Source organism: Tachypleus tridentatus, chromosome 2 (genome assembly GCF_004210375.1).
Source record: "Tachypleus tridentatus isolate NWPU-2018 chromosome 2, ASM421037v1, whole genome shotgun sequence".
NCBI lineage: Eukaryota > Metazoa > Arthropoda > Merostomata > Xiphosura > Limulidae > Tachypleus > Tachypleus tridentatus.
In genome coordinates this window covers 104,956,509-104,975,991 of record NC_134826.1, presented here as the reverse complement: position 1 = coordinate 104,975,991, position 19,483 = coordinate 104,956,509, and the positions used below count along the sequence as shown (strand labels likewise).

The following is a 19,483-nucleotide window of genomic DNA, read 5'->3' as shown; positions in this document are numbered from 1 at the left end:
CACCTTGATCCCTCATTTGGCTGGCTTGTAAATGAGATGTTTGAATGGATTCCTACCATTTGTTCAGGTATTTGTCTTTAGGTAGCTCTGTTAAAAATGTTGGGAGATGTTAGAACATAGACCTGACTTTGAAGAGTTTATTGAGCATAGCACTAGTTTTAGGTAGATTATTAGTAATGTCATTGAAATACAGGAAGTGAGGAGCAATAGAAAATTTTCTCCTGATTATATAGAAGGAAGTTAGTGTTATTGAAATGAAGGGGTGGTAGACTAGTATTCTGTAGAAGATAATTGAGCTATGCTCTGAGTACTAGTAACAGTAACACCAATAAAAGCTTAAAATTTACCCAAGAGTAACCTAAGTGTTTTTGAGCATTTTTATTTTCTTTCACAAATTGTTTTGGTGTTCCCCATGCTGGTGTGCAAATCTCTTTGTGTCTTCATTAATTTTGGTGACATTGTTGTGAATAAAAAAACAGTTGGAAAAAATCAAGAAGAATGGAAACCTGAAACTTTGTAGAATGGATGGCAACTGCCTGTTGCAGAGAGAGAAGTGTAGAGGATGATGTTTCAAAAGTCTTCTGTCTTTAGAAAGGCAGAAGACTTTTGAAATGTCATCCTCTACACTTGTTTCCACAACAGGCAGTTGCCATCCATTCTACAAAGTTTTATCATGAATACTCTGCCTAAACAATCTGTCAAAGAATCTGACATTGCTTACTTGATAGGAAGTATACTATTTTTGGATGAAGTCAGTCAACAATTTGTGATGCTCATTTTTGAAGACCTCCTATTTCTGCTCTGCACTACAGGTATTTGTTTGATCCTGCTTCTAGCCATTGTTCAGGGTCATGTGGTGAGTCTTTTTCCATTGTGCATCGGTCAGGATCATCGTATCTAGCAGTGCTGGTTTCTGTGGATGCTCTTTTGCATTCATTGTTGTTGTGCCTTCCACCTCTTCCTTAGAAGAAAGAAACTCTTATTTTGAAGAGCAAGTTAAAAAGAGCAAGAATGCTTCATGAACAGAGATTATTTTGTAGAGAATCAATCTCATTTTTTGAAGCTGTTTAGGAAAATTTTAGAATATTATTAATCTTTGGCTGATATGCAATGAAAACATTGTACATTTGAACTATTGAGCTTAGATGTAAATGTACAAGTTCTGAGAATACATATAAAATTCCACTAAAAATTAAATTTTTACTGTTTGTCACAGTTAAGTATTTAGGCTAAACAAAATGTATCAGTTGTTATACACCATTTATTATGTATAGTGTTTTAGAACAGCAGTATACATAGTGTACACATACAGTTTAAAACACAAATTATAGTAAATAATATATAATCTGTAATGCTTGGGTGCTTACATTGTGTATCAAAAACAAGTATGTCTTACAAAAGATAGAAGTTTTAGATATTGAAGGTAATCTCACATTACAAGACTTACTTTTATTCAACAATATTTTCCATTATAAATGATATTCTTATAAAGTGAAATATTTTATTAGTTATTAGTCTTCTGGAGACTTCAAAACACAATAAATTAATATTTTTTATAAATCGCAAAAGGTTGTACATTTTTTATCCACATGTATAGACCTAAACATAAAATAAAAAACAACACTGAAAACAACTTTCAATGTAATTATACTAATGAATCCTATTTAACTATTTTTCATAAGTAAGATATAAATTTGTGAAAATTTATAAAGAACATTTGATTCAAATAAAAAGGTGTATCTTACATTATAGGAAATTTTCCTGTTCTGGAAGTTATTCACAACACATACTTTAAAGAAAAATAGCTTATTAGTTATTGCTATCCTGTATATTTGTAATAAGTACAAATTAACATTTTGTGTAAGTTGGAGGAAGAAGTACATGTAAACATTTTTTTTGGGTTATGCATAAGATTGTAACTACTTTTGACATTTCATTTTATTGAAAGATATGACTCCATATGTGTTTGTGATATTTGTGTTCATAGACTGAAACATAAAATCACAAAGTACACTGAAACCAATTTCAGTAAAGGAATTTTGTTTAAATGTTCATCATAAACAATATACCATCTGTGAATATTTATGAATATCATACTTAGACATCTCTTACCCTTGATGAGATTTGAAATGCTCAGGATCTTAATCTGACAAATAAGAAACAAGCTTAGTTGATAATCTAAAGCTTGTATACTGTCTTCCTCCTAGTAACTAAAGTTATTTATGTAGGAGGCCTAATTATACTTGAAACTCAGACTGCATTAGAAAACAGGTACTGCGTTTTGGTTGTGAAAAGGCTAGACATATTCACGTCAGAAGAGGAGGGGAAGCTTTATGGGCATTTTGACAGAGTATATATACACTATACATTTAGACAGCAGGGGTGAAAATACTGAGAGCACTCACTTTTGAATTACAACACAAATCTTGCCTTTGGACAATTGTAATGAGAAGAATGTGACCTAGACTGACCTTTTAACAGCTGGAAAGTAACATTCTTTCTAATTTATGGTTTTTTTAGCTTTGGTAAAATGTTATTACAGTGTATAACGTAGTCGTGGATCAGTCAATTTATAAAACTTCATGTAATGTAAACTTTGATATACATTCACTGGTAGTGGAAGTTTAAGTTGTACTTTTTATTGTGAAATGACATACAAGAACATTTATTAAAATAAACATGTTTGGAATTCTTTGACAGATTGTTTAGGCAGAGTATTCATGATTACAATTTTGTAGAATAGTCGGCAACTGCCTGTTGTGGCTACATAAGTGTAGAGGTTGAAATTCCGAGAGTCTTCCACCTGCTGTCACGTCGTCCTCTACACTTTTGTCGCCACAACAGGTAGTTGCCGTCTATTCTACAAAGTTTCATCAACTTGTTTGAAAGATCAAACAAATTGCATTCAAGTAATGTACACATAACAGTGCATATCTGTTTTCTTATTATCATTTTTACCATAATGTTCAAATGCATTTGCGCTAGTCAGTGAGAGAAAAGATTGCCTGAGTTGGAGCGAGACGTGATTATAGCAGTTAAACACAGTTTGTGTTGTTGTCACAGTGGGTACAGTGAAACATAAATTTCATATAAAGATAAACTTACGAAGTAAGTTTAAAATAATAGATCTGTAATTCTGTTTATTAATAAAAAAAATACTTTCTTATTATTTGTGTTTAGTTAGAAATATTGTTGGTCCTGTGTTACTTGAAAACAAAAGGAGAGTTATATGATTTAAAAATATTGTATCTGGTCTAAGTTTGTATTTTATGGAATAATAAAATATTTTTAGATATTTTTAAAATAATGAATTAAAACATAAATGTAAAAAATTAAAATTTGGCATAAATATAATTATTAATTATTTTTTCATGAAATACATTTCCTAATGTAATTTCAAAGCTAATAATGCATAAAAAATCTAAATCAATCACAATTAAGATACTTTTCTCAAACTACATGTATTTGCAGAAGTCCTTGTCAAATTTCAAAAACTTTCATCTGCTAATTTTATTTTGGAGATGAAATATGATGAAAGCAGTGTTACCTATTAACAGTGATAGTCATCAGTAGTTATAGGATTAAGTATAGGCTTGGCTGTTGTCACATTTTATAGTTACATTCATTTGATGTGCATGCATTCTTGGCTCTCTCTCTTATTTTGTGTTTAGCAGTATAGCATATACAGCATAAATAAACACAATTTATAAAGAGCAACAAATTAAAATTTGTTAGCTTAAAGAAAGGGAATAGGAATTTTTCAAAATGCAGAAACAAGCTCAATCAAAATGCAAAGATTGTATTTTCAAGATTAAGAGTGGAGACTTTAAATATAAGTAAACATACTAGACTCAAAATAGTAATTACATTATTTTCTTAAGCTACAAATCTTTTTGACCATGTGTACAGTATTTGTCAAATTTAGTGAGGTTTGTTCAGTTGCAGAGCACAAATTCAAACGAACGTGGCAGGGGTTTAGTTTAGAGAGAATTCTGAAGAATTCTTTCTCTAATTGGGGTTTTCAGGAATGTTGTAGTTCCTCTTTGTCCCCTGACGTGAGAAATTATTTAAATTTTGATGGGGTTTATTCCTTTACTTTCATTTTGACATTTTTAAGGTGGAATGGGGTATTTGAGAGTAATTCGAAAGATGTGAACCAGACGAGGGCGGCATAAGTGAAGTGAGCCAGACCTTGGCCCATGATCAGAATATGCTGGCGGCTGGCGAGTTGATTTAAAATTAACTATAACTGAATAAACAAATGGCTCTTTTCAGGATCAGGTAAGAATGTGGGTGGGACCCACAGATCCAATGCCAAAGATTTTACTGTGGGGGGGGGGAATGGGAGTACCCCAACAAAACCCACTTTCACAGCTTGGGTGCCGAAAAATCTACCAAGACCGTGCCTGGAAGTTGCTGGGAAGAAACATAGGAATAAAAAGAAAAATTGAACTGTGAGGGTGGTATACATGGAAACTGCTAGCTACGGTCTTGTAGATCAGGTAGTAACTTCTTCATGAACTTGTTTTCACACCTGAAGCCCATTGGTGATAGTGAAAAATGTGGTCTTGGTGGTGAAACAACTGGCTGTTCTTCTTTGGTGAGTTGTTCTTTGTTGGTCTGAGATGCTTTGTTTCTTCTTGTGATTTTGGTTTATGTTTTCTGAGTGATGGTAGGTTGTTTTTCTGTTTGAACTGATGAGTCGATAGTTATCTTGCTAATGGTATGAATCTGGCTGGTAGTTGAATTCTGTGGAACTGGAACAGAAGTCTTGCATGATCTGTCACTTTTCTTCCTTGGACTGCTGAATCTTGGCATGCTGTTATGAGAGGGAGTTGACATCTTCTGGGTAGAGTTATCTGTATCTGCATTCATGTTTTTTCTAGTTGGATCTGGACTCGACTGTATTTTCATAGTTTCTCATTGGAAGTTGTCCATTGGTTGTCTATGATGTCTAGGTGTTTTGTTTGACCAAGAGTTGAAGGGTCATTGATGTGGGCGTTCGGCTGTAAGGTGAAATATGTGGTAGTAACATCCGTCACATAAAATACAGTCAGCACTGTACTTCAACATTGTCACTATCTTTATGAAGTGCATAGGTAGATTAGTGTTTTTAGAGAAAATTCGATGAACAGCATATACCTTGGCCTGAATTTGAGGTTCTATGGCTTTTTGATTTCTTCTGATTGCATTGATGGGTTGATGCTGAATAAAGATGGAGAGGACTTTTGCAGAGCACAAGTTTAAGAATTTTTGCTGTAGGCTTCAGTGCTTGAATGGCTTTGAGAAGAAACTTGGCCAGTAATGAGGAAAAATTGATAAAATCTTTCCTCCTCTTTCAAAAATCAACACAAAATTGGTTCTATGACCTGTGCAGGAGTGTTTTTAGCAGGTTTGCCCAGGTTTGAAATAAATGTGTAGCTGTTTTTTTCTGAATCTTGTGAAATGAGAGTAATATGAAGAACAATCAGAAATCAATGTTTTTCTATTATAAATATTTACCAGTCTTAGCCATTGAGACAGAAGGACCTGAGGGTTGTTTCAGGAACAAGTCTGCTTTTAAGATGGTTCTTGCCTGTCTGTTCTGTAAGAATTTTGTGAAATCTGTGGACAAACTGTTATGAACCACTTGCTTGGTTTGTGATTATAAGGTCCAATATACAGTTTCAGTGTTTTAACTTCTTTTGTTGTTAAGATATTAATGAATTTTCCCAACTTTCAATAGAAGCTTCATCAGTCTATTCTAAGCTTGCAAGGCAGTTTTTAAAACTGTATATTATTTGGTGCATTTATTAATAACCAGTAGAATGAGCTTATTTCCTGTTTTACTCTTGCAACTATCCTTTTGCACTGGGAAGCAGTCTGTTAAATTATAGTTGTTTTTGGATACTCTGTTTTAGTGAGTTTTGTATTATGTTCTAGAAGGCATATTTGAAAAATACATAAATTTGATTTTGACTTTACACTTTATAAAAAGACAGCTAGGCCTATTTAAGTACATGTTAAAATGCACAAGTCCCTGCTGTGTACAGTATGTTGGTGTATGGATCTGTGAGTGTGCATTTCCATTGTGATGTGTTGTTTTTCAAAAGTTTTTTACGTGGCACAACCCCTCGATGTGGATTCCTGTACGTGGTGAGAGAATCTCCCAGAGAAGGTTCTGTACTTTCAGTTTACCTCCTCTGGGATCTAAACATCCACCTCTGTGTTTGCCGTGCATTGTGACCCGTGAAGTGGAGGAGAGGATCCTGGTGGTTGAGGGGTCCAACTCCAACACACCACTTTGGCCTTGAATTGCTGTAAATGGGGCAGTCTTGGGGTGGCCCCTCCAAGATCAGTTGGCTAGTCCATTTGGGCCAGGGTCAACTGAGTGCCAGCATAGGACATCCACAACAGGTGTAGTGGATATTGTCTGATACTGGTGTGTGGGAGTAATAATCATGGTACCCTGGTGTTGTTGCAGTGACCTTAAATGGCACTTTAGTGCATCCCTTCATAGGACTCTATGGTGGGTGGTGTCAGTGGGCACTGTAATATTCTTTTTTTTTAGTATGGATACCCCTCAAATAAAGAAAATAAACAAGCATGACAGCATAGAGGAAAATCAGACTACTGGCAAATGACCGCGCATTGATGACTCTGTACAGTAAAACTTAAACTTGAATCTGTTCTGCAATTTTTAATTATACATTCTTTAACTGAAAAACTCTTAGGGCAGATGTCTCAATTTTTTATTCAGAAGGGTTTGCTGGCTCTCCTAAATCGGTAAAAAAATTACGGTCTGGGGACATTTTAGTGGAAACATCTTCATCCCAACATTCCAAACTCCTTGAAATCAAAGGCCAATGGGGATATACCCATTGAGGTTACTTCTCATTCTACTTTGAATTCTTCCAGAGAAGTGAGAGTTGAGAGGTAATTAAAGACCATTCCTGAGTCAGAGATCCTCGCAGGTTTCACCAGCCAAGGTGTTGCAGCCATGTGCTGAATTTTTACTCTTAGAGACAGAATTATGAGTTGATAAATGTTCTAATATTAACATTTACAGCATCATGTCCTCCTACCATAATCAAGGCAGGATATCTGAATTGTAAGATACGGCATTATATTCCTAACATTGTTAGATGTTTTCATTGTCAACGATTTTGTCATTCGAAAACATCTTGCCATGGTTCCTTGACATGTGCTCGTTGTGCTGGTAAAGACCATGATACTTTTGAATGCCAAATAGAACCACATTGTGTTAACTGTAATGGTCCACATCCTTCCTATTTTACTTCTTGTTCTAGATGAGTAGAAGAGAAAGAAGTACAATTTTTAAAGACGGTTCACAATATCACTTATCCAGAGGCTTTGAAATTACTATTCCCAATTCCATCTCAGACTTACGCTGCTGTAATCCATTCCACTACTACAGTAGGAGTCCAGACTGACCTTTCCATGCCTACTACAGAATCCTTAACAGTGCATCTTAATCTAGCACTCTCCAAAATCAACAAAGTTAAGAAATTAGTATCTACTTCTGTCTCTGTCCCTACCACATCTTCCATTCGTTACCAAACTTCACCTTGTTCAAGCTTAGGTGTTTCCATGGGATCTTCTTCCTGTTACACCCCAAAAATTAAACAAACCATTAGTTCACATCCTCAATCATTGGAACATATATCTACAAACATCGACCTGCTTACTCGATCCAGAGAAGGATCACTAGAGAGTGACCAACCCACATCCAGTAAAGAAAAAAAGCATGGCTGCAAGCAGAAGGTCTCTTTGCCATATACTCCTCCAAAATAAGTAAAAATGGCCACACTAATCCTATGGAACTGTTGAGATTTTCAATCAAATGTGAATGACATCAAGGATTTGATTGACTTTTATCATCCCAAACGTCTTTCTTTACAGGAAACATTTTTAAAACCTGCTAATACAGTCACAATTCAACAATACTCTTTGTACCAAAATGACAGGTCATGTGTAGAACAAGGACATGGGGGAAGTAGCACTGCTGGTCGATGAACAAGTGCCCACCAATTCTTGTCATTGATTATGCTCTTGGAGGCTGGAGCCATCCATATCTCCTTGGGTCATACCATCACTGTTTGCTCTCTGTAACTTACCCCTGGAAAAAATTATCATCCATCAGACCTTGATGCTTTTATTGAGCAATTACCAATCCCCTTTTTAATTTTGGAGGATCTTACTGGGCATAATCCCTTCTGGGGTGATTCTTGTATTGATGTTAGGGGTCGTGCTATAGAGCATATACTCCTGAATCACAACCTGCCTCTCTTCAATACTGGCTCTTACACTTATTTTCGTACACCCAGTCAGTCATTTACTGCTATAGATATTTCTTTCTGCTCCCCTTCACTTTTCACTTGGTTTTCTTGGGAGGTTGACATCAATCCACGGGGTAGTGATAATTTTCCTGTCATATTAAGAAAGATTGACTGTGGTAAGTGCCACCTGACCCGTCTTCCTCAGTAGAAGTTGGACCAGGCCAACTGTCCCTCTTTCACTGCTCTGTCAGAACTTGATCCTGCCATCTTATATAAATCATCAATAGATGATTGTGTTGCAGCAGTTACTAATTGTATTGTCCAAGCAGCTGCTCAGTGCATCTCCAAAACTTCGACATCTTTCCCACAGCATCCCCGCTCTTGGTGGAATTCTGCTTGTTCTATAACACGAAAAGCTCAGATACGTGCTTGGGATAAATTTCGTAGATATTCCATGATTTCAAACTGCATTGCATTTTAACAAGCCTGTGCACAGGCTTGGTGAGTTAGACATCAAAGCCAGAAGGACTCTTGGATTAAATACACCTCCAGCATTTCTTCAACCACCAGTTCAAAAATCATATGGGACAAGATCCTGAAGGTGAGTGGATGGTATACTTCTGCCTCTCTATCTTAATATTCAATGGTCATGAAGTTGCTGATGCTCAGAGCATTTCCAATACTTTTGGTGAATGTTTCTCTCATGTATCTAGCTCTTCTAACTATGGTCCAGTTATCAAAACCTGATTGTACACCAGTTGGTAATTGACCTGGAGGGAGTAACTAAATAATAAGCTTTTTCAAATCAAGCCTCCTTTGGCTCTTTGGCCATTTTGTTTTTGTAAAGATCGAAGTGAAGAATTTGTTTTGGCTAGGCTATGCATTGGTCACAGTTTTTTAGCTCACCACGTCCTTTTATCTGGTACTGATACACCAATGTGTGGTCTGTGTGGCACTAAGGTCACAATCATTCATATTTTATTGTCTTGCCGTTGTTACAACCAAGAACAATGATGCCATTTTAAACATATTTTTAAGGTAGGTTTGCCCTTGACATTAGCCAATGTTGTAGGTGATACTGGCTGCCTCACTTGTGTTTTTACATTTTTAAGAGCCATTGGTCTTTTTAACTTAAGGTATTTATTGGACTATTTAGCATGATTTCTTTTACACATATTCAATTTTATTTCGACCTGAACCTGGGACTGGAAAGGCCAACTTCAGGTGGCTGACACCAAGTTTGAACTTAATGCTTTAGTCTTCCTGGCAGGTCTTAATTTTACATATTTTATGTATTTTTACCTTAATTTTCACATACCATTGTAGTATGCTACATCTTGTTTGGCACAGATAGCCTTGTAGCTTTGTGCCATTAAACATAAAATACCTACCTACCTACATGGCAAAAACCAGGTAATAAAGACAGAAAATTAAACTGTGAAAATGTAAACAATTGAAATTTTGAATATAAGTAAATTAAAAATCTCTTGAAATTGATGTAAAGAAGAAAAGGTATTTTTATTTCATAATGTTCAATTTTACTCTGACAATTGCCTTGCACTTGGTGTGGGCTTTGAAAATTCACATACAAATCTTTACTTAAATACTTTATTAAAAGTTCTGATTTTCTGTTCACAATTGTCTTGTTTCATAAAAGCTTTCAGATATTTTGTGTAAATTCAGAGTTGTGTTACGTAAAGCTTATGAATTTTTAAATAAATGGTATTGTAACTACAGTTTTATGATGTCACAGCTTGTAGTCTGATCAATTACTATGGAAGCTTACTACCAAGATAGCTGAAACAAACACTTAAATTAAGTTTCTACATTATCCTATGACATGTAAAGTAATTTGAGCAGTATTTTATTGTTTTTTGATGTAAGGACTAGCTACAGTTCATGTAAGGGTAAAAGAAGTAATATAATGGGAAGACAAGAAGAATACTTTGATACAGACCATAAATTTGAGAGTTACAAATTTTTCATATTTTCTCTAGATGTTCTTTTTATTTTTGAAAAAAAGTATTTGTATTAACTTGTATGTTTGAAAGCTACAGAAGTTTGTGTTGTGATAAGACATTCAGTAAATTTTGTGATGTTATGTAACTAATTGGATGTTATTTTTTGTTATATCTAAATGATGCACATTAAATGACTTGTTTATTATAAGTATAATATATTTATTACATGTAAGTTGATAAAAAATTATTTTGAACGTGATGCCATTTTGTAAGATATCCGAGGTCACCAATGAAACTTTGTTGGTTTTTATGTGTTTATTTATGATTTTATAGCCAGAAATGGTGACTACTGCAGCTAGCAAAATGAAACCTTGAAAGCAATGTGTTAAGGAAAATGAATTATGTTGAAGCAAACTTAATATACAAGACAAAACTTTAAAGAAAAAAATATGAAAGACTGTAAATAAAACAGTCGATTTATTTATCCTCCATGTTTGTGTTATGCATCATTAAAAGTGAATTATAGGTGATTGTAGTTATTTCTTTCAAGTTTAGTTATTGTTAGATTAGGTATTATGTTTTCCTTAAAGGTCAAACAGATGTTCATGTTACAGAGGAAGAACCTGAATGGTTTAGTGAAGGTCCAGCCAGCCATTCTGAAACTATTGAGTTAGTGGGATTTAATTTCCATCAAGAGGATAAGAGAGAAGGAAGACATTGTAAGGGTAAGAAAAGTCAGGAATCATTCCAGAAACTTGCCTTTACCCAACAAGATAATGAAGAAGCAAATGATTCAAGGAAAGCTTCTTCAGAAGGTGTAATTTTTAATTATTAAAATACTTAAATTATTTAAGTTTGATAGTAATTTCAGTACTTGGTACAAAGCTGTTTCTTGATCACTTCCAGTTCTGTACCTTGGAATTTTAGAGGTAAAATGACATTACTGTTTGAAGAATTGTGATCTATCCCCTCAAATTACATATCAATGAAATCATAACTGAAATGTGTAGATTTTGAAATTTTTTTTATGCAAGTTTCATTTACATTTGTTATACATAAATTAATTTTAAAAATTGAAACTATTTTCCTGAGTTTTAATGTTTTCCTCCTGTTTTAGTTATTAATAAGATGATAAAAAAAACTTTACATTTCCTGCTTGTGGACAAAGAGCTTAAAGAAATTTAAGGCTCAAATCTGTAATTATTTTACTCATTTGAGTTGTTTTTTTTAAGCTAAAATAGTTTGGAAGCAGTGAATTTCTGAAAGTGGTGGTGTAAAAACAACAAATTCAACTGTCCTTATGTTTCGTTTTACTGTTTTCTGATGTTAATAAAATTATGAATACGATATTTGAAAACAGAATTTTTTTCTCAATGTATTTGCTATAAATTTGTCTTTCTTGTGCAGTTACACTACACTGAAGTTTGGAAATTTTTTTACTTTGTTTGGAACTACCTCAAAGCTATGTGGAACTTCATTAAATAAGCTAGTAGTGGTTTTCTATTAGTTGTATGCTACAGAAAGGTAAAATATTACCTTAATGAGTCTATCCATGTTTATTACACAGAAGAAATTGCTTTGTCAGTTAAAGTTTTGCTTGCAAAAATGCACGAATTCTGTAAATCAGTAATGAACGCTAACTTCATATTTTGCCTCTTTGATAAAATTAAACCTTTGTAACAGTGTCATATTTTTTGTACATACAGATAAATTTGTAGTCAAAGTTCATAGATTTTATGTTTTAGAGTAAGGTATGTATACTACTTATTTATATTAGTTTTAATACTTTTTATGATTTTTATTGCACTGTTTTGGTCCACAGAGTACCAGTTTTATGACATCATTAGACTTACTGCTACATAAATGTATATATCCAATATGTGAAAACTGGCTATCCCATAAACAGTTTTTTGTATCATATATGATGGCATACTAAATAGCTGTTAAACATTGAATTTGTTTGTATTATAAATCATAAGTTGACAAAAACTGAATAGTGTTCTATAATGCCCCTTGGTTATCATCCTGTGTGTTTGAAGTTTCTATGTTTTAGATATTATGAGTTACTAATTTTTATTAATGCAAGGTTAAAGACACCCTGATGACTGGTTGCAAGTCTGAGGGCTGACAACAGTGTCATAATTTATTGTGCCTATAAAGAGTGACCTGTTTATAGAAGGGTTATATACACTATTCACACACCCAAACCTGCACTTATCACTACTTGTGCACAAAATTCTCACTTCAACACCTGCACTTATCAAAGTGTGCATGTAACAACCTTTTACCCCTTGGTGTGGAATCCTGTACGTGGTGAGAGGACTTCCCAAAGAAGGTTTTGTTCTTTCAGTTTACTTCCTCTGGGATCTAAACATCCACCCATGTGTGGAAGCTGCATCAAGTAAACTGGCCCTCTTTCACTGCTCTTGCAGAACCTGATCATGCCATCATCTGTAAGCCATCAATACATCACTGTGCAGTAGCAGTAACTGACTGCATTATACAGAAAGTTGCTCATTGTATTCTTAACACCTTGACACGTTTTCCCATGATGTCCTCATCCATGGTGGAATCCTGCCTGCCACATGGCACGGAAGGCTCAAAAATGGGCCTGGAATAATTTTTGTAGGTATCCCACAATCTTCCCACTGCATCGCTTTCCAGCAGGCTTGTGTACATGCTCGGTGGGTAAGACCTCAAATCCGGAAGGACTGTCGGATTAAGTTCACAACCAGCATATTTTTTACCACCAGTTCTAAAGTCATGTGGGACAAGATTCGAAAGGTCAGTGAGCAATATAATACTGTCCCACTCTTGATCTTCTTGTTTGATGGTCAGAAAGTATCTGATACCTTGAGCATTGCTGATACTCTAGGTGAAAGCTTATTCCAGGTATCTTGCACTTCTGCTTCTTCCTCCACCTTCTTAGCCATCAAGACTCAGGCAGAACAAACACCTCTGTCTTTTCGAGCTGATTGTCTCTATGATTATAATCGTCCCTTTACAGTGGTGGAACTCAGTCCGGCCCTTCAATGGTTTGGCAGTACATTGGTCAGACCTGATGATGTACACTATGAAATGCTGCACCATCTGTCTCCTGCTATTCTTCTGATTGTTTTTAACTGGATCTGGGAGGAGAATATTTTTCCTGATGCCTGGCACCAGGCTATTGTCCTACCTTTCTCTAAGCCTGGGAAGGATCCCAAGATTCCTTCAAACTACTTTCCAGTTGCTTTGATGAGCTGTCTCTGTAAGACCTTAAAGAGGATGGTTAATACTTGTCTCTTTTGGTTCCTCAAATCAAACAACCTCCTCTTGCCCCCACCTAGTATGGGTTCTGACAATAGTGCTCCATCATGAACCACTTGATTCAACTTGAAACATCACTCAGAGAAGCCTTTCTCAAACGACAATATCTTGCATCAATATTCTTTGGTATTGAGAAGGCTTATGATACAATATGGGGGTATGGCATTGTGTGAGACTGCCATTTATATGGGTTACATGGCCATTTTCCCATTTTTATTAAAATTTTTTTAATGGACAAGCAATTCCAAGTTTGTGTGGGTTTGATGCTTTCCTGTTCTTTTCTACATGAATTTGGAGTCCCTCAGGGCTGTGTTTTGAGTGTTACATTTTTCAGGATAAAAATTAATACCATCACTAACAGCTCCCTTTTACTGTTGCAAATGGGCTCTGTTGACTTTCACATCTCAGGTCATTCGTTAAACATGAGGTATATTGAGTGGCAGCTACAGACTGCCCTCAGTCATTTACTGAAGTGGACCACAGCAAACGGCTTTAACTTCTCTCTCTCTAAAATCGTTTGCATGCACTTTTGCCACCAAAGGGGTATTTATCCTGATCTTGAAGTCTGTATTGGTGAAGTTGTGCTACCTGTGGTCTCTGAGAAAAAGTTCTTGGGTCTTATCTTTGACCATAAGCTGACCTTATACCACATATCAAGCAGCTACGGGTCAAATATACAAAACCACTGAACATCTTCCATGTCATCTCTTCCATCACTTCAAGAGTGGATCAATGTTCCATGCTAAAAATATATCATGCTCTTATTCAATGGAAACAACAGTATGGATCACTGATCTATGGATATGCCAGGACCTTAGCCTTGAAGACCTTCCCGAGTTCAGAGCTTATATATAGTCTGATGAACCTCCTCTGCACCTTTGCCATTTGCAACTGTTTTTACTATATGCTTCGAAACTTCGTTCCTTACCAAAGCATCACACCTAGGGTTGTGTTTTCCTTCCTTAGTGTGCCATGCTTTTTCAAAACAGATGATCTGCCATTGCTCCTTTTGGCCTTTGTATCCAACTGCAGCTGGATGAATTGGGCCTGTCCTTGGATAACATTGTTGTATCCACTGGTCAACCCATCCTACCATGGCTTATTATAGTACTCAGATGTAAGCTATCTTTAAGTCATCTGACAAAAGCTGAAACTTCCGATTGGAAATACTGTTATTTGGTGAACACCTTTTGAACCATCCTTCCATTCTTATTTATATGGATGGTTCAAAATCAGGTGACTATGTGGATTCTGCCATGGTTTTGTTGTGGTTTTCTGGTTGCATGCAGAATTCCCTCTACAGCTTCTGTGTTTATTGCTGAACCATATGCTGTTTCTTTTGCCCTGGATCACATAGAAGCTAAGCAGAACTCAAATTACAATATTTATACTGACTTGGCTTATTCTCTACTGGTCCTGGAATTGCTTCACATTAGTTCTCACCGATATTCAAAACCAACTGGCCCATTTCTTTTTAACATCTACTTCTGTTCAGTTTTTCTGGATACCAGGCCATATTGGTATTTGCAGGAACGGGCTCGCCAATGCTGCAGCTAAATCTGTCTGCTTTGGCACTATCACTGTTGTGTCTGTTCCGTATATGGACTGTGGTCCTGTATTCAAAACTTAACTTCATGCCAGTTGGCAGTCGACTTGGAGTGAGCAATGTGAAAACAAGCTTTTCCAAATAAAACCCTGTATTGGACTTTGGCTGTCTTGCTTCTGTAAGGATCAGAAAGAGGAAGTTGTTCTAACTAGACTATGCGTTGGTCATAGTTTTTTAACTTGTTGTTTTATTTTATCTGGGACTGATGCACCATTGTGTTGTCTGTGTAACACTCAGGTCACAATAAGCCACATTCTTCTCTCTTGCCATCATTATGACTATCAACGACAGCAACATTTTAAACATTTTCTGTCTCAAGGTTTATCTGTAATATTAGACAGTGTTATTGACATTTGGTGACACTGTCTGCATTAGAAATGTTTTAGTTTTTCAAAGGCCATTAATCTTTTTAATGCTATTTAAGTTTTTTTTAAATTTATACATTAGACATTTTTTAATGTGATTCTCTTTTAAAAATCAAAGTACATCTAGTTCGATTCGAAATTAGAAAATGGCTGTAATGTCAAATAACTTGAAACCAGAATTGGAAAGGCCCACTTCAGGTGACTAACACTGTTTTTTGAACTTTCCCCTCAGTCATCCTGACGAGTTATGATAATTACAATTATGCTACAGAAAGTCCTTTATAACTTGTATTACTTTAATTTTTCCCTTACCACTGTAGACTAGCTATACAAATTGTATTTAATGCTATTTATGTTATAATTTATAAATTAAACTTTTTGTTTTACCTTAATTTATTTTCATGAATTTTAATAATTTTTCTTTAAATTTAATTTTTTTACTGGATAATTGACACAGATAGTTGCTTTGCTCCATAAAACACCAAACAAACCCAGCAACAACCTTTTGCACATACAAAGTGTAACTAAACGATTATATTTGCATTGTGCACAAGTCACTTTGGTATTAAAATATTGTTAATTTACCAAATTTTAGTATTATAAGTTTGTTTTAATTTTATAAGGAATTATTTAAAATCTCCCACAGTATGATAATTATGACATTTGTTCTTTTACGTATGTCAGGACTGCTTGTGTAGGTATTAACACTTTTATCAAAGTAAGAGGTCTGTTCAAAAAATACGCGTACTGACGTCATAAAACAAAATGTACTTTATTTAGAAGTTACAGGTCTGGGACCCCTTCAAAGTACTCTCCTCCCCAATGCACACACTTATCCCAACGGTGTTTCCACTTGTTGAAACAGTCCTGGTGCGCTTCTTTGTAATGTCCTCCAGCTCCTTCGTCAGATTTGCCTTAATCTCGGGAATCGTCTCAAATCTTCTTCCTTTCAAGGGTCTTTTGAGTTTGGGGAACAAGAAAAAATCGCAAGGAGCAAGGTCAGGTGAGTAGGGGGGTGGGGAAGAACAGTGATCGAGTGTTTGGCCAAAAACTCACGAGTTCTGAGGGCTGAATTTCGCAGCAACGCAGTGCATCTTCAATTTTTCGGTCAAAATCTTGTAACAAGATCCAACTGATATCCCACACTCTTCAGAAAGCTCCCTGACAGTCAAACATCGATTTGCCCGCACCAGGATGTTGATTTTGTCGATGTGTGGGTCGTCAGTTGGCGTGGAAGGATGTCCAGGACGCTCATCATCTTCAATGGACTGTCGACCATCCTTAAAACGTTCATGCCACTTGAAACATGCCGTACGCTTTATAGCAACATCACCGTAAGCCGTGTTAAGCATAGCAAAAGTTTCAGTCGCAGATTTTCCAAGTTTAACACAAAATTTCACAGCAAGTCGTTGCTCCTTCAGGTCATTCATTCTGAAATCCGCCAAACAAAAAAATCGCACTTCACTTAAAACCGCGTAGCTAATACACAAATGAAGATATCTGCAATCGGGAAATGGCGTCGTAATCAGCTGATCTGTGTGAACCTAGCGACACCAAGCGGATTCCCCTGGAACCAACTGGAGCCGCACAATTCAAACAGTCCGCATATTTTTTGAACAGCCCTCGTAAAGCAGAGAACAATGTTTCAACTTTCTTAGGTCATCTCATTTTCAGGTTAACAAAGAAGGTCGAAATGTTGTTTTGGTAAAATTGTTAATGCCCACACCAGCTGTGCTGAGAGACATTTTTACTTCAAGTGGGTTTCTCATCATCACAAATTTCTTCTTTAGGTCTTTCCTATTCACTAATTTATTTACCACCCTTTTTAGAAGTATTGAATCTATTGCAAGTTATTTGTTATGCATATTATTTAGGCAAAGCATAATTTTTAAAGCCTTTAATCATATTTGTTTATGGAGCAATTAATTAGAAGATAATATCCACTTGCCATGCCATCCTGTTATGTCCTCTCTTTCACGTGTTGATAAGAATTCTTAATGATATTTAATGCTACATCATTTATAATCAATAGAAAGCCAAAATGTAACATATCAGATGTGTCATTCTACATTGTTTTTTCTGCATAGTTGTCTAATTTATCTTCAGTTCTAAACTTTATGTTGCAGTATTCACATCAGCAGGCTTATCTGATTTTTAAAGGCTTTTATCCCATAGTTAGAAAGATGATGATAATAGTTACACAATGTTGTTTGCTTTGTGCATTTTGTTATTGTGTAGTTGCAACATTAGTATAAATATAAAGAAATGTAGGAATAAGTCTCATCAACAGTTGAGGGTAGGAAAAACAAGCATCATGTAAAGCAGTAATTTCTTCTTTTTCATGTATATCTTTTATTATTATAAAAGTAATTAAATAAAAGAAAATTAAAAATCTACTAGGTTAGATTACCTAAGATAAATAATAGTAATAATGAAAATTCTTCACAAGGTGTGCTTTTGAGCAGTTTTTCATTGTGTAATTCAGTATGTTGATGTGAGCTACACACTTCTTAGGTGCAATACACCTTGTTTGGTAGAATTGTCAGTTAGGCATGGTTGCAAGGGTAACAAAAACTATCAAATTTAGCATAAACAGATGTTGATTGTTGCGAGTTTTAAGGAATTTAAGATAATTATAATTTCAAAAAAAGGTTTCTGACATTGGCTTTGCTTATCTTAGCATTGGTCTTGCATGCTCCTCCAGTCTTTATACTTCATTTAAATGCTCTTGGTAATATCTCATTTGCAAGTTTCTCCACCATTGTCAATGTACTCTATACCCTGGCAAAGCCAGTGTCGAAGAATAACTATATTTTCAGCAGGGGTGTAAATGTTATTCGAAATTTATTTTCATTTTAGAAGAATGTTGACTTTCATGTTACAGTCGGCAATCATGTTGTACAGAAAGAAAGGCACTTTTGATTAATTTTGTATTTTTTTATGGTGGTTATGAGGTTGGTCTAAGTGACTGATTGGATATAGTTAAGTTTGGGAAACTAACAAATGAAATACAGTTTTACTGAAAAAAAAAGCTTTATTTATGAGGCAGTTTCATAGATTACACAAGCTAAATTTGACAATTTTCAGATGAATAAAGGTATTTTTATTCTTTGCATGGAACTCAGTTTGTACTTAGTCAACACTGACTCCATATGTATCATAAAATCTTTTTGGTAAGAGTTAGTACCAAGGTTTTGCAATGTTCAGTGAAAGCTAGCCATATATCAAGAAGAAACACAAAATATATTGAAAGTAGTAGTGTGATAACTCTGGTTATGTTGTATTTACTAACTTGGTTACAGTGACCAAACTTATAGTAAGAGGGACAAACAGTGATAAATGCAGGTGTAGAGTTTTGAATTGTGTATATAAATGAAGGTATAGACTTGTGTATATAAACACTGATCAATGCAGGCATAGAGATGTGTGTTATATATACAAGTAATGGTAAATCAAGGTATAGAGATGTGATTTGTTTTAACAAATGATAATAAATAGAAGTGTAGAGATGTGAATTGTGATACAATGTGATGAATGCAAGTGTAGACTTGTGGCATATATATGCTGATAAAGGCAGATGTAGATATTCAAATTGTGTGTCTGTGTGATTTTATATTTATACACTTAGCAATAAATGCAAGTGTAGATGTGTGAATTGTGTATAAAATTAGCAGTAAATAAAGGTGTAGATATGTGTGTATTCTGTACAGAAATAGTGTTAGAAGTGTAGACCATGAGAGCTATTTCAGATCCTAAATTTGATCAGGATGCTCATTCAACCAGAACTCTTACGACATGCCCTTCATACAAGTATATAGGAATTCTAAAGAATGGCAAGTATTCTCACCTTGGCTCATTCAGTTATCAACAGAGATCAATGAAGCATTACCATATTTTTGAAATTTACATTTCTGTAATGGCAAAAAAGAATTAGCCCCATAAAATGGAGAGAAAGATTAAATA

At 35.1% G+C, this 19,483-nt stretch overlaps 1 protein-coding gene across 15 annotated transcripts in view; it reads left to right on the top strand.

The window, feature by feature from the left end:
* LOC143244753 (uncharacterized) overlaps positions 1-19,483 on the top strand; it is a 145,687-nt gene that overhangs the window by 45,619 nt on the left and 80,585 nt on the right. For 7 of the 15 annotated variants that reach the window (XM_076489997.1, XM_076489996.1, XM_076489990.1 and 4 more), the window contains one exon: positions 10,831-11,055. The exons of 2 other annotated variants lie outside the window; for them this stretch is intronic. In XM_076489997.1, coding sequence (XP_076346112.1) covers positions 10,831-11,055 — 225 coding nt within the window. The remainder of the gene's footprint in view (positions 1-10,830; positions 11,056-19,483) is intronic. 6 more of the 15 variants (XM_076489989.1, XM_076489999.1, XM_076489991.1 and 3 more) reach the window with 4 other exon arrangements.